Genomic DNA, 15,474 nt, shown 5'->3' with positions numbered 1-15,474 from the left:
ATGTAGGATGGGGTTGTGGCTGAGCAGAACCTAGGTCGCTTTGCAACGTTCAGCAAAGGTGCAGGCCTAGCGTTCGGGCTGCGAGCGAGCGTCACACCTCAGGATCGTCGTCGTCTTTCACTACTACAGTTCACCACAGTGAGCGAGCACGGCTGCTACACTACAATTTGTTTATTTATTTCTTTATTTATTTTGTAAGACAGGGGTTTATTAAAGGCACTGGGACCTTATTGAAGGAGCAGGGCGGCAACAGTCTGCGGTCAGCCAAAGCGAGCCCAAAGCACGCGCAGCGATGGCACTGCCGCCGCTGCACAGAATGTTCGTCTTCGTCTTTACAATTGCCCCCGGGGAGAAAAGGAGCCAACCTGGCGACTCAGGGCGCAGGCAGGACGGCTGGGTCGTAGAATGGCTTGAGGCGCTGGACGTGAACAGTCTCGCGTCGACGGCGGCGGCGATCAGAAGATGGGTTGAGAGGTTCTACAGTGTAATTAACTGGAGATGTGCGCTCCAGTACGCGGTATGGGCCATGGTATTTGGCAAGAAATTTTGATGACAAACCCGGAGTATTCGTCGGAATCCAGAGCCAAACAAGGGAGCCGTTGGCGAAGTGTGGTGTTGTTTGGCTGAGGTCGTGGCGGGATTTCTCTCTGCACTGGGTGTCAGTCGTGAGAGCACGGGCGATGCGGCGACAGTCTTCGGCGTGCTGGGCGGCTTCAGATAGAGGCGTATACTCGGAAGCATCGGGTTGGTACGGGAGAATGGTGTCGATGGTAGCAGAAGGGTGACGGCCGTAAAGGAGAAAGAAGGGAGAAAATCCGGTAGTGGACTGCGTTGCGGTGTTGTACGCGTAGGTCACGCACGGAAGGACAAGATCCCAGTTTGACTGATCTGAAGAGACATACATAGACAACATGTCACCGAGGGTACGATTAAAGCGCTCGGTGAGACCGTTGGTTTGCGGATGATATGCGGAGGTGGTTCGATGAATTATATTGCACTTGGTGAGCAGTGCTTTCACAACATCCGACAGAAAGGCGCGGCCTCTGTCGCTCAGCAGTTCGCGAGGGGCGCCGTGACGAAGGATGAATCGGTTTAAAATAAACGAGGCCACCTCTGAGGCTGTGGCGGCTGGAAGGGCTGCGGTTTCGGCATACCTTGTCAAATGATCAACCGCGACGATAGCCCAACGGTTGCCGGCCGAGATGTACGGGAGGGGACCGTATAAGTCAATGCCGACGCGGTCAAATGGGCGTGGCGGGCAAGGTAGCGGCTGCAATTCTCCAGCAGAACGATGAGGAGGTGGCTTGCGACGTTGACAGGTAAGGCATGACCGCACGTATTTGCGGATGAATGTGTACATGCCACGCCAATAATATCGTAGTCGGATGCGATCGTAGGTCTTGAACACTCCGACATGACCACACTCCGGGTCAGCATGAAAATGGGCGCAGACTTCCGAGCGAAGATGACGAGGAATAACTAGCAACCACTTGCGGCCGTCTGAGGTGTAGTTGCGGCGATAAAGGAGGTTATCACGTATTGAGAAATGGGAAGCATGGCGGCGAAGAGCGCGCGAAGGCGAAGCAGCCGTAGGGTTGTCGAGGAAGTCAATAAGAGAAGAGATCCATGGGTCGGCACGCTGCGAGGAAGGCATGGCGCTGATGTGAAGCATAGGTGAGGAGGCGTCGAAGGCGGAAAGGCTGGAAATATTGGCTGGAAGTGGGCAGCGGGATAGAGCATTGGCGTCTTGATGTTTGCGACCAGTACGATACACGACGCGGATATCGTACTCCTGGAGGCGAAGGGCCCACCTCGCGAGGCGACCGGATGGATCTTTCAGAGAAGAAAGCCAGCATAGCGCATGGTGGTCGGTCACGACGTCAAACGGGCGTCCGTAGAGGTAAGGGCGGAACTTGGTAAGGGCCCAAACTATCGCCAGACACTCTTTTTCAGTGACCGAGTAGTTAGATTCAGCCTTTGTTATCGTGCGGCTGGCATAGGCAACGACGTATTCGATGAAGCCAGATTTGCGTTGTGCGAGTACGGCGCCGATGCCTACCCCACTGGCGTCAGTATGGACCTCGGTAGGTGCGTTTGGGTCGAAATGGCGCAGTATCGGCGGTGCGGTGAGGATACGGCGCAAAGAATCGAAGGCGTCGTCACAAACTTGGGACCACTGAGAAAGATCGGAACTGCCGGACAGAAGTTGTGTCAAAGGTGCAGCAATGGAGGCAAAGTTGCGTATAAACCTACGGAAGTAGGAGCACAGACCCAGGAAGCTGCGCAGATCTTTGATAGAAGTAGGTCGAGGAAACGCAGCCACAGCACGAAGTTTAGCCGGGTCCGGACGGACACCGTCCTTAGAGACATGGCCTAAAATGGTAAGTTGGCGGGCGGAAAAATGACACTTCTTTAAGTTGAGCTGAATGCCGGCGTCAGAGAGGCAGGTCAAAACGTGCTTCAGTCGGGAGAGGTGAGTGTCAAAGTCAGGCGAAAACACGACGATGTCGTCGAGGTAACAGAGGCAGGTCTTCCACTTCAGCCCACGCAGAATGGTATCCATCATCCGCTCAAAGGTGGCAGGAGCATTACAAAGGCCGAAAGGCATCACAGTAAATTCATATAGGCCGTCAGGGGTTACAAAGGCTGTTTTGGGGCGATCGGCCTCTTCCATGGGTACCTGCCAGTACCCGGAGCGTAAATCTAAAGAAGAAAATATTTCGGCACCTTGCAAGCAGTCTTGCGCATCATCGATGCGAGGCAGGGGATATACGTCCTTGCGCGTGATCTTGTTAAGGCGGCGGTAGTCTACACAGAAACGGATGGAGCCGTCTTTCTTTTTGACAAGCACAACTGGCGAAGTCCAAGGACTGCTTGAGGGCTGAATGACGCCGCTCTTGAGCATTTGGTCGACTTGATCTTCAATGACTTGGCGCTCGGTTGTCGACACACGATAGGGGCGCTGCCGTAGAGGAGCGTGGGCACCTGTGTCGATGCGATGTGTGACAGTCGAGGTTTGGCCAAGGGAGCTGTGATGGCAGTCGAAGGAGGCGCTGAACTGGTGGAGCAAGTGGAGAAGCTGCTTGCGCTGCGGCGGAGGAAGATCTGCGTCGATGGAGCGGAGAAACAGTTTTGTAGAGGAAGGAGTGGGCGTAGAAGATGGAGGGCTGAGCGCAGTGAGATTGATGTGCGATATTTCGTCAGTCTCCTCACGGGTTATAATAGACGCGATGGGTTGGACACTGCCGACACATTCGCCACGGCGCAAAGCACTAGGGCCGGAGAACGGGTTACAGACCCACAGTACGGATAGGCCAGCAGAAATAGTCAGAACGGCGTAAGGCAGGGGAAGACACTTCCGGCGGAGAAAAGTATGAGCGGGCGTGAAAAGTACAGTGTCATCACGGAGAGGGTCACAACAGAGGCGCACAAGGACGGAAAAGCACGGAGGCAGGTCGATGTCTTCGGCGGCGACGGCTTTAATACATGGCGACGAGAGAGCAGCGTCCGGCAGCGATTGGGGCAAGGCAGAGAATCCGACTTCAGCGCGAGCGCAATCTATGACCGCAGCATGACGAGACAGGAAATCCCAGCCCAAAATAACATCGTGGGAACAAAACGGCAGGACGACGAACTCGATTGTATATAGGACGTCCTGAATCAAAACTCGTGCTGTGCAAGCTGCTGACGGCTTGATGTACTGAGCGCTGGCCGTGCGCAGCGAGAGACCGGCAATTGGCGTCTTAACTTTCTTCAAGCGGCGACAAAGTTGTGCGTCTATCACTGAAATTGCGGCGCCAGTGTCGACAAGGGCCATGACAGAAATTCCCTCGACCGAAACGTCAATAAGGTTCGCAGGTGACAGCTGAGGTCTTTGGTAGTTCGATGGGGACGCAGTTCTTGCCTCAGGAACTGCGGCATCTAGTTTTCCTCTTGAGAACTATTAGGTCGACGACGCATCGGAGAGATGGAGCGGCGTCGCGGCGAAGGGGAACGGCGATCGGCAAGAGGTGAGCGGTCGGGGGAGAACGGACGAGTCGACGGACGGGGCTCAGCAGACGCAGAGTACTGATGCGCTGGAGGCCAGTACCCGGCCGGCGGTGTCGTGACTGGGAGACGGCGACGACAATAGCGGGCTACGTGCCCAGGCAATCCGCAGGTGTAGCAAATAGGCCGGTTATTCGTCGTGCGCCAGGGGTCTCGGCCTCGTGGAGAGGGTCGCATATAAGGTGCCGGCGCTGGTACGCGGGCACTGACACTGTAGGGTACGTAGGCGGCTGAGTTTGAGCAACGACCTCGGCGTAAGTCAGTGGACGGGCGGCAGGTCTTGGGGCGACGTTGGCATAACTCAGAGGCGTGGCGACAGGTCGGCGAGCGGCGTCAGCGTACGTCAGTGGAGCAGCGACATGTGATGGGGAATGGGCGGACGGAAGCGCCTCAGCAACCTGCTCGCGAATAGCATGTTGGAGAGCCGGGGCCAAATATGGTGGCGACCCCTGAAGGCTAGGCAAAAGAGAAAGCTGACGGGCCACCTCCTCACGCACAAAGTTTTTGACTTGCTGCAGCAGAGAGGAGTTATCAGCTGCGGGTGTCAGTCCAGCAAGTGACTCTACATGAGCTGTATGCTGACGAGTCAGGACCCTTTGCTTCCGCAGCTCCTCGAAGCTCTGGCACAGCGTGATGACTTCTGAAACGGTGCGCAAGTCCCGCGCTAGCAGCATTTGAAAGGCGTCATCATCAATACCTTTCAGGATCTGCTTTATCTTGTCAGCTTCCGGCATGCTGACGTTCACTCGGTTGCAGAGGGCGATTACATCTTCTATGTAGCTAGTGAAGCTTTCGCCGACCTGCTGCGACCGTTCACGCAAGCGCTGTTCGGCGCGGAGTTGTCTGACGGCTGGGCGACCAAACACTTCGGGAAACTTCGTCTTGAAGGCCGACCAAGTTCCAACGTCCCCTTCATGGTTGCGGTACCATAAATTGGCGACGCCGGTAAGATAAAAAAATGACATTGTTTAGCTTAGTCTCGTCGTCCCATTTGTTATAGAGACTCACACGTTCGTAAGACGCGATCCAATCTTCCACGTTCTGCTCATCTGTTCCGCTGAAGACAGCCGGGTCCCGCTGGCGAAGGGAGCCGGCACAGATGACAGTCGGTGGGCCTGCTTGCACGGCTTGATTTTGGGTGTCCACAGGCATAGCAGGTGTTGGAAGAGTGCGGTTACGGAGCTCCAGAGCCGATATCGTTACCCGGCACCTCCACCAAATGTAAGACGGGGGTTTATTAAAGGCACTGGGACCTTATTGAAGGAGCAGGGCGGCAACAGTCTGCGGTCAGCCAAAGCGAGCCCAAAGCACGCGCAGCGATGGCACTGCCGCCGCTGCACAGAATGTTCGTCTTCGTCTTTAAAATTTATTTATTTATGCAAAATACCCCTAAAAGACCTCTCGGCTGAGCGTATTACATAGGGCGGTACAGGCAAATGATAAAAATTGAAGATAAACCACAAAAAAACGCGGAAAAGAACACATTATAGGACATCGGAATGAAATACTGAGTAGTAATAACTCAACACTTAGGCTAAAATAAAAAGCAAAATAAACAAAAATGAGCAAATGCGCAAAGCACCAGAGGTTGCAAAATTATCCCCTGCTATACAACCTATACAACCTCATTGAAACCACAGCATTAGACTGAAACAATGCGAATCATCGGTAATTAAAATGCAAGGCAGAAAGACCCAATGCATTAATATGAAACAATTAACGCAAGAAAGTTAAGCGGTAGTAAGGGCGAGCATTAATTTGTAAAATGTATCCAAATCAGTCGCAGTCGCAACATGTAAAGGCAGAGCGTTCCAATCACTTATAGTTCGTGGTATGAACGAATGGGTGTAGGTAAATTCATTACATGCCACGCGCTTAACTTTAAAAGGATGATCGCGTCGGTCAAAACTGAAAGGAGGCCAACAAAAGAAGCCGTTATGAAGTGCTGAGTGAAGATACAGTCTATAGAAAAGCGATAAACATGTAACTTTACGGCGGAGACAAATCGTCGCGTTTCTTCAAGACTGTGATGCTGGTATGACGTGAGTAATCATTGCAAATAAAATTAAGTGCTCAATTCTACAAAGATTCGATGTTATTTTTTTAGATATGTTATTTATGTTATTTCTTAAAGAACCCCCAATGAGCTAATCAGCAAACAAAAAAAACTTCCAAAGTTCCGGGGACTTGATTCAAGGACCTTCAGATTGCGAGGCCAGCACGTATACAATCCATAGGGCGCAAAACCTCGCTGTTTATTGGCGAATAAATGTAAGCCTAGTGTACGCGTTACCTGACGACTTTGTTCTAATGACCGGTGGTGCAGCAGGGCACTTTTGCTTTTCTGTCTTTTTCTTGCCCATTCTAACATATAAATGCTAATTAGTAGTTGTGTCAAGAGAAAGGGAGGAATTTTTTTGAACGTCGCAACGGAGTTCACGATGAGGAAAAATGCGTTCGCATTCAGGGTACGTAAGTAGTGTCAGTGCGATGTCAGTGCACGTTAAAGAACCCCAGGTGGTCGAAATTTCTGGAGCCCTCCACTGCGGCGTCCCTCATAGCCTGAGTCGCTTTCGGACGTTAAGCCCCATAAAATAAACGTAAGTAGCTTTAATAGCCCTCCTTATTTTTTTCGAGCTCAAAGCTGCTTAATTAACACTGATTGTTATGCAAAATTTTCCGAGCGTAGTTCGAGTGCTCTACTTGAAAACTGCAGACAAACCTCTAAAGCATACTTTTGTAGTCTACTGCTTAACTATGCGTTTCACAACAGGATCATGAACATGATTTTTATGTGTAAAACGTTGCCTAAGAACCATCGCAAATAAATCAGGTCGTCATGTCACAGCAATGCCATCAACAGTATAGCAGTTAAATTTCTTCCAGTTAGTATTTGCAGTTTTCTGCGATAAACAGAAGCAAGTGCAAAGAAGAGGATGTGATCGCCACCGGTTCACTGAAAAAACGAATGCAATAGGAAGAGAACAAAGCCCCGCAGTCAACATCTCCTTAATTAGCCGTGACATAATGAAATAGCCTCGCACAAAGACATGATGGTTCGTTAAACCGGATGCTCCAGAAAGATAGCTACTACCCATTCCTTATGTTTCTTGATGTTCCATGCTCACAGCTGAAAGATACCTTGTGTACCAGTGACACACCGAGATGTTAACTGAAAGTAGCTTAAAGCCTCCACTGTGTGGCACTGCAATATTTCGCTTTCAAATCAAGAGTCAGCACACAATGAACCGACTAGCCCAACATCATGTCTTACTTCAGTACACAAAGCGCAGCTAGCTGTCCTATGGGACACAGTTACTTTTGCAGTCAAGTAATGGAAACTTACAGTGCTGTAAATACTTGATTCCTCCAACTAATTTTGACGCTTATAAACTGAAAGGTTTTTTTTTCTCGAACTACCCGTATTAATAAGCTGGAAAAATGCAGTGTCGGCTTTATTGTTGAATACCTTCATTTCCTGTGTGCCGTGTTGGGTTGGGTAACAACTCTGACAAAAAGGATGAGAGCATTGCCTGCCGAGAAGTAGGCCGTCCCAATAACACGTCTACAAAATTTAGGAATTAAACAACGGAAACTCAGGTGGGGATGAACGTAAATAAAATAAAAGTGGTCAGTAACACAGACGTAGAAAAACTGCGCACTGGGTGAGCACACAAACCTTGCACATTGACTCTCTCAAACGCTGCTTTGTCCTCGGCGGCAGTAGGGGGCACTAGCGCCGCGCAGTGGATCACCGCGTCGGCGCCTCGTACGGCCTCCCGCACGGCATGAGCATCACATACGCTCGCCACAATCTCTCGGGCCTTCTTGAGCATCGGGTGCCCTGCACGTAGGATTCCTTCGTCACTCAAAGAGATAGCTTGCTTGGCATTTGACTGGAAAAGAAAAGCGAATCGCAAAGGCAGGCAGGGTGGCCGGAAAAGGTTCAGGTTGGGTACCCTGCATTTAGTACAGGGAAATAGGAGTCGAAAGATGACAAAGTAAGGGATATAGTACGATGTGCACAAATGAGAGGAAGTATCGATCGCAGCCACAGCACATTCTTCAAGCTCGTCGATATCAAAAATAGTTACACCACATGAGAACCCTCCATGTGTGATGACTGTTGTGGCCATGGGTCAAGAACTGGGTACATCGTAAGCGAACCGCCATTTCGAATGTTAAGAGCGAAACACAGCGCCTGTATTTCCACTGAACATAGGCGACAAGCTCTGAAAATATGATGATCCCTCTAATATCCTCCGCGGTGGCTTAGCGGTTAAGGCGCTCGGCTTAGCGGTTAGGAGCCCGAGGATGTGGGCTTCATCCTGGCCGCGGTGGTTACATTTTGATGAAGGCGAGACGCAAAGACCTCCTTTACTGGCTCTCCCCCCCCCCCCCCCCCCTCCCTTAGTACCCTTACAGGCGCTGCTCCTTGAAGCGCTCCAAATGCCAAGAAGTTAGAACAGCATCAACATACGCGAGAGAGAGTGCCAGCTTTCTTTTGTGGCTTATAGATAGACACCTCTTTGCTTTTATCGAAGTGTAGGAGCTCACCTAACGTGTTTTCGAATGGCCTGGTGTCGAAGAGGCGAACTTCTTGCACGCTCGGATGCTCCTGCAGCTCGCGCAACACGTGATGACCCAGCATGCCACTGGACCCGGTCACCAGGACGACCCTAATGGGTCGCTGGGTCCCAACGGTGCTGCACGAAGTGAGAGAGCGTTTCGAATGCTGTTACTTGTCCACCTGTTCGGTAAAGGTACGCCAGCCGCTGTGCTTCACCAGAACAGTCCCAAAGCCGCGTTGTGTACCTTCAAATGCCAGGCAAGCGGGAAGGGCTCTCCTCATTACTCTCTTGGGCTTAAGGAACACATTGACGCGACCTGCCAATAGATGCCGCTGCATGCCTATTGGCATACTTTTGACAAAGTTTGCACACTGAGAAAAGGAAAAAAAAATGCATAATTTGGGCATTGGCTGAGGCGTTAAATTGATGTAGCACCCTGGAGTGAGCTAGAGCTTGTCTGCGACTTATGAGTTGTCAAGCTAGTTCTAGGCCTTGACTGGGTTGCAAAGAATTTCAGGAGCTCTACTGTGCTCCTCGCAGATCTTGCAATGTTGTTCTGATTCGCGCACCCTTTATCAAACATGATGTGTACTCAGAGCTTACATATTTTCATTGCATATAAATTGTGGCGTGTTACTATTTTTTTCGAAAACACCGCAAACATAAAAATGGAAGTATGTAGAAATACAAGAGATAGAAAATGTGTCTGTGGAAATGTATTTTGCCGTAACTCTGGCGCAATGGCCAAAATTTTTGCTTGTGTATCTTATAACTTAGAACACAGGAAGAAAAAATCGGAGATGTGATTTGGCTAGATTGTAAGGGAAGGCTGCCGCCACAGCACCAGACCGCCTTCCCGATAGACGACAAAATTTAAAAGATGAGCTAGATGCACAAGGCAGCAGTGTCTGCAAAGAACATTTTAGAAGTAGGTATGCTTCATATTAAGGCAAAGAGTTAGGATGTCAGGAAAACAGAAATTCAAGGCAGTTGGTGCTGGCCGCACATGTTCTTAGCGGGAAAAAGAACCTACTGCAACTAGATAGACGCAATAATGGCATTTTTGGTTGGATGTACGGATTCTTTTTCTTTTTTCTAGGTGCTACAGAACACACAAGATCTCATTTGGCTACCAGTTTATCTCCAAGCCAATAATTCTCCCTTTTTTTTCACTCGCTCTAGGATGTTCAAATTGCCCTATTTAACTCCTGCACCACTTGTTTACTATTTATATTTGGGGGTGTTCACCAACCTTTTTGATGTTGTTCGATGTAGTTCGAGTACGAACGAATGCATCCCGATGTTACTACCATTACCGGAATTAAGGACTAGCGCTTCTAGTTCCCATGGCTGCTTTCACGTTTCGCAGGGCTTTGAACATCGAAAAAGAGAGTGGTGATATCATCCGAAACGCAAGAAATAACTTTAATGGCACAGTGGCTGCACAACAGACCGCGATGGGTGGTAGGCTTAGCGTAAATAGTTGGGCACAGTGCTGAATTCTTGGTAACGTAATGTAACATGGGATTTTAGCCGAGGGCACGCCGGTGACCATGCGCGTGATCACGGCAGGAGCTTGACAACGGCCGAGCAAACCACCCAGCCAGGAAGCTCAACGTGGCAGCGGTATATCGTGGCTCCAGCAGTCCGAATTTAAAGCTGCAACGTTCGCAGCGTAATTCTGTGTTCTAGTCGATGCATTTATTATCTTTCTTGCAGCTTTCGGCTGTCGCGTTGAGGCCTATGACGCTTTGTCGCCCGCAACGCGTAGCACGAGCGGAAGCGACGTTTTGTTTGCATTGCGGTTTTACTGCATGCACCGCCGGGATCGCGTCATTCATCGTTTTACATTAGCGCGGAATGAACCACTGCTCTAGCTGCTGCTTATGGCGCCTTACTCTTTGGCCAGTACTGTGGCTCGCGTTCCCCACATTAACTTTAAGGCTTTCCCTTCACTGGAGCACATGTATAGCCTTCAAATGATGCGCCATCTTTTAATTACCATGAAGGCAAAACCTTGAAATGGTCTCACCGCTTCTTCAACATAACAAATAAAACAGGTCAGTGGTGAAATAGTGTAGGCATGAACATCCCAGCTAAATACTACTCCTCCCTCCGCCGTAGAAAACGCGAAATCATGTTTGAGCATAATTTAGATTGCTGTTTTCTCCAACGCTCGAATATTCGCCCCCTCTACCTTCAGTTCATGCGTCACGTAAGCATCACGCAGGAAATGCAATGATAGACAATCTAAAATAACGAACAGACGAGGCGCTACCGCAAAGTGTCGTCAGCCCGGTCGACGAAGCCCACCACAACTGCGAGTAGCGGCCTTAAGAGGTATATAAAAAGGACAAAGAAGAAGCGACGGCATCATTGCGCAAGCAATGTCATGCGCTGGGTGCCGCCAGTGGGGCGCGTCTGGCAATAAAGGAGAGGGAAAGGTTATTATTGTTGTTGTTGGCGTGCTCCCATATTGGGCACTGCTCGTTATTGTTTCCTGATTGCCTTGCATTTTTCAGTCACTGTGCTCGCTCATTAATGTCGCTCCTGACGCGTGTACTGTTTTGTGTTGTCAAGTGTGTATTCTTGAGGGAAGCGGCGCATAAGGCCGGGACGAAAGAAAGAACAAAGGACATTACTCGGGAATGTATTACCCTCTATAACGTATTACCAACTCGCCCGTTTTGCAACTGCATTTAAGTGTGGATGTTGTTGTTGGTGGTGTTATGCCCAGATGCACATTTTATCAATACATGCGGTTTCTTCAAATTTATAGAGAGGAACAGCCGCAAACAGGCGCTAGCCTTCCGCATGATGTCCGGCTCAAACAAGGCCAAGGTTGAATTTTCATTTACACAAATGTACTTTTACAAGACGCACCTGAAAACAACAAGTGCGCGCTTCCCCTTTTCAGGAAATTGGGTCAGGTCACGTTTTATCAAGAATCCAAAGCGCAGGAACCGCCTGATCCACTTTGCATTGGAAAAGAGGCTGCTTAGCTTACGTAGTCCACATTTAATATCGGCAGCAAACACGGAAGACCTTTTTTCAGATTTTTCATTTGTTTTGCTAGGTCTGTTTTGCATCGCCTTCTTTTTAACTGAAGGCGAAAATTATAGCAAGCTTTTTCTTCTGTTTTCATCATCTTATCACGGCTTCTGCATAGTATCAGTAAGCGTATTTGAACTGCCCATGCTGAGGTCGATGACTTAGTTTGTCAATTACATCTCATCAGCCTGACTCGGCCACTGCAGAGCGAATACCTCGCCCATGTCTCTCCGATTAACCCTCTCCTTCGCCAGCTGCGGCCACAGTATCCCCGTAAACTTCTTTGTCTCATTTGCCCGCCTAACTTTCTGCCGCACCCTGCTACGCTTGCTTTCTCTCAGAATCCACTCCGTTGCCCATAAGGACCATCGGTTATCTTGCCTTCGCATTACATGCCCTGCCCAAGCCCATTTCTTCCTCTTGATTTCGACTAGGATGTCATTAACCCGCGTTTGTTCCCTCACCCACTTCCCCCGTTTCCGATCTCTTAACGTTACACCTATCATTTTTCTTTCCATAGCTCGCTGTGTTGTCCTTAACTTAAGCTGAACACTTTTCATTAGCCTCCACGTTTCTGCCCCGTAGGTGAGTACCGGTAAGATACAACTGTTGTGTACTTTTCTCTTGAGGAATATTGATAAACTCCCATTTATGATCTGAGTGAAAATACCTGATGCGCTCCACCCCATTCTTATTTTTGCAGTTATTTCTCTCTCATGATCCGAATACGCAGCTACTATCTGTCCTAAGTGCCCGTATTACCTTACCACTTCAGGTACCTCGCTACCAATTGTGAACTGCTGTTTGCTTGCGAGACTGTTGAACATTGCTTTGTTCTTCTGCATGTTAATTATAAGACCTACTGTTCTGTTCTTCCTGTCTAACTCATTTATCATTCTTTGCAGATCATCTCCTGAGTGACTTAGCAAGTCAATGTCATCAGCGAATTTCAAATTACTTAGGTATTCTCCATTAACTCTTATCCCCAACTGTTCCCAATTCAGGCCTAAGAACGCCTCCTGTAAACAGGCACTGAATATCATCGGCGAGATCGTGTCTCCCTGCCTGACACCCTCCTTTAGTGCAATTTTATTGCTGGCTTTACGAAGTAATATGGCAGCTGTGCAGTCGTTATAGATATCTTATAGTATTTTCATATAGACTCTTCTACACCCTGATTTCCTAATGCCAGCATTACTGCTGAGGTTTCAATCGAGTCAAATGCTTTCTCGTAATTAATGAACGCTTTATACATATAAGGGTTGGTTTTATTCTGCACGTTCCTCTATCACCTGATTGATGTTGTGAATATGTTTTATTGTCTAGTATCCTTCACGGAAACCTGTCTGATCATTTGGCTGTTTGATTTCTAAGGTTGTCCTGATTCTATTTGCCATAACCTTAGTAAATATTACCTACGCGTGACTAGTTGTGGTAGCTTTCTGGTGGTGAAATCTGCAGTTCGTTTCTGGCGAGAATACAGAAATATCTAGCAAGAAACAACAAAACTAGCTTAGTTCACACCCTTTCTTGGTGATAAAAAGAGCAGCGATATCTGAAGGGCGTAGCGAATGCGTCGAAAGCCAAATTTCACAAACAGCGCCGGCACTGTTTTCCCTGAGTGTGCCTTTTCTTCGCTGGAAGGGGCGTGGAAACAGCTTTGTGAATGCGGCAAAAAGGCTCAATTTTAGGATGTTACGTGACTAGGTTACAAGGGGCTTTCTCCTTTGTTTCCGGCTCCGTCGGGGTTGTTCTTTAGCAGAGAAGTCACAATAATGATATCGTAGCCTAAATCCAGGCAAGAAGGTGACTTGTGTGACGAATGTAGTGCGGTAAACAGATAACAGGGTAATGCACTGTACTCCTAGCGGAGAAAAAACGCATTGAAATGGTTGAGACGCTCTGCTAGTTAATTCGTATGCTCTTTTAAACTTGAAACAGAGCGAATGCGAAGACGTAAGGAGAAACACTTCAATCCTACACCAGCGCTGTGTCTGAAGTTTCTATCCATCAGCGGTCGCTTTCAGAGTGTTTTAATAATTAAAAATATATACAAACGTAGGAATGGATTAGAATATTTGTTGGGGTACGCTGGCGCAGAACACGGCATTTAGGAGGTCAATGGGGGAGGTTCTTGTTCGATATCGCTATTTCACACCAAGGGAAATCGCAAATTTAGAGAGTTTCATATGCAAAGTTGATAGCTGTTACATTAAATGCGTTTAAATTGAACATTCGGTTAATTCGAACTGAAGGCTTGATTCCATCTGCATCAAGTGCATTAAAAAGAGTTTCCTCAATTACAACTCCGTTTAGAACACCTTCGGATGCGTATCTTAAGAATAATTTCGGTAACCAAGTTGATGAGTATGCATAAAGCACAATATCTACAGTCAGCCCTCGCTTCTCACCGCTTCCCAAAGTTTTTATTTGGCTCTTTTGCTCTTTACCGTGCATTCCTATCGGTCATCTACCCCCTGTATAATGAATCTTTTCAGCTGTTTTCTTTTTAAGAGCCTCGCAAAGCAGATAACCGCAAGCCGATATTATTTGACGCTTATTTAAAAAGTCGTTGAACGACATGAAAAAAACGATTTTCCTCATCCCGAGGTTTTCTCTCTTCGCTGGCCAATCCTACCCTGCTGAAACCTTCAGAATAGTTAGTTTAGAGAGAGAGAGAGAGGCTTATTTAAAGAAAAACGCAGAGAGGGAGAGTGTAGCGTAGAAAGTAGCGTAGAAAGTGCAACGCTACCGTTGCAGGACGTTCCATTCACACGATGCGTGATGGTCGGGAATATTCTTAAACATCTTTGTCCTATCAGCAGTCAATAAAGATCGTTCATCTCTGAAATAATGACGTTAGCAGTTTAAATAAAGCTCGAAGGAAGGGTGGCTATTTATTACTCACCTGCAGCCTTTGTTCATAACGGGTGGTGCGTATGGCTCACCGCTGGTACTGATCCTGCAGTCCATTCGTTGTTTGTATACCGGGCGGCGCTCTTTCTGTTGAGCTAGCAAGACACGAACTGTCCCGAACGGCTATTGCTGCTGGCTTGGCGGTAAGGACGACCCCTCCTGTCAGGCAGGGCCAACGCATGGACGAGGGTGAGAAGGTGTATCGCTACGCTAACGTCCTTGGGGCCCTGATGGTATGAGTGTCCTGACTTCCTTGTTTTCAAGAATTATTTCCAACAACGATCACGTCCGTAAGCGCATGGTGACAGGGATGGCAGATTGAGCGCCTGTGAGAGGGTCGAATGTAATCCGGTGTGGGCCGCCATCAAGTGGCGAGTCTTCTCGCTGAGCGCGAGCCTTAGACAAGACAGCCTTAGGCGTCGCACAGGGAGGGAATACGCTTGTGGCTCTGTTAGACTGCAATGAGTGATGTTTACTTTTTTAGAGCGAAAACACTTATAGGGGGCATTTCCCGCATTTAGCCGTTGTGTGTTTCCTTGTCTGTCTCTCTGTCCGTCTGTTTGTTTGTCTGAAGCCTGCTTTGTGGCAATCTGCGCACTTGTGCAGATATATATGCGCATATACATGTGCACGTGTGCACCTCCAGCATTTTTGCACAAATATTTCGAATATTGGAATATTATGAGGCACTGTTACGGAAATATTGAAGGTAATGGTCCGTTCCTACGATGAGCAGCAAAATATTTCTTTTCGAGTTTTTCAATCGCTCGCATCGAGCCGTTAACACTACCTGGAAAACCAATGAGGAAAGCTTTTGATTGGCGTCATGGGGCTTCCCAAAGCAACTCGGGTTATGAGGGACGCCGTAGTGGAGAGCTCCGGAATAATT

General features: G+C 48.5%; 1 protein-coding gene across 3 annotated transcripts in view; it reads right to left on the bottom strand.

Moving 5' to 3' along the window:
* Window positions 1-14,910, bottom strand: part of LOC149362819 (NADPH-dependent 3-keto-steroid reductase Hsd3b5-like) — a 109,466-nt gene extending 94,556 nt beyond the window's left edge. Inside the window, exons 1-3 of one of the 3 annotated variants that reach the window (XM_089573258.1) lie at window positions 14,578-14,903; window positions 8,605-8,753; window positions 7,727-7,891 (exon numbers count right to left, since the gene is read on the bottom strand). In XM_089573258.1, coding sequence (XP_089429384.1) covers window positions 7,727-7,891; window positions 8,605-8,753; window positions 14,578-14,642 — 379 coding nt within the window. In that variant the 5' untranslated portion in view covers window positions 14,643-14,903. Of the gene's footprint in view, window positions 1-7,726; window positions 7,892-8,604; window positions 8,754-14,577 lie in introns of all 3 variants that reach the window. The other 2 variants (XM_089573262.1, XM_089573260.1) reach the window with 2 other exon arrangements.
* Between the last annotated feature and the right edge of the window lie 564 nt (window positions 14,911-15,474).

Source organism: Amblyomma mixtum, chromosome 2 (assembly GCF_055824585.1).
Source record: "Amblyomma mixtum isolate Tamu chromosome 2, ASM5582458v1, whole genome shotgun sequence".
NCBI lineage: Eukaryota > Metazoa > Arthropoda > Arachnida > Ixodida > Ixodidae > Amblyomma > Amblyomma mixtum.
The sequence above is the reverse complement of the archived record's forward strand: the minus strand, read 5'-3'. Positions and strand labels throughout refer to the sequence as shown.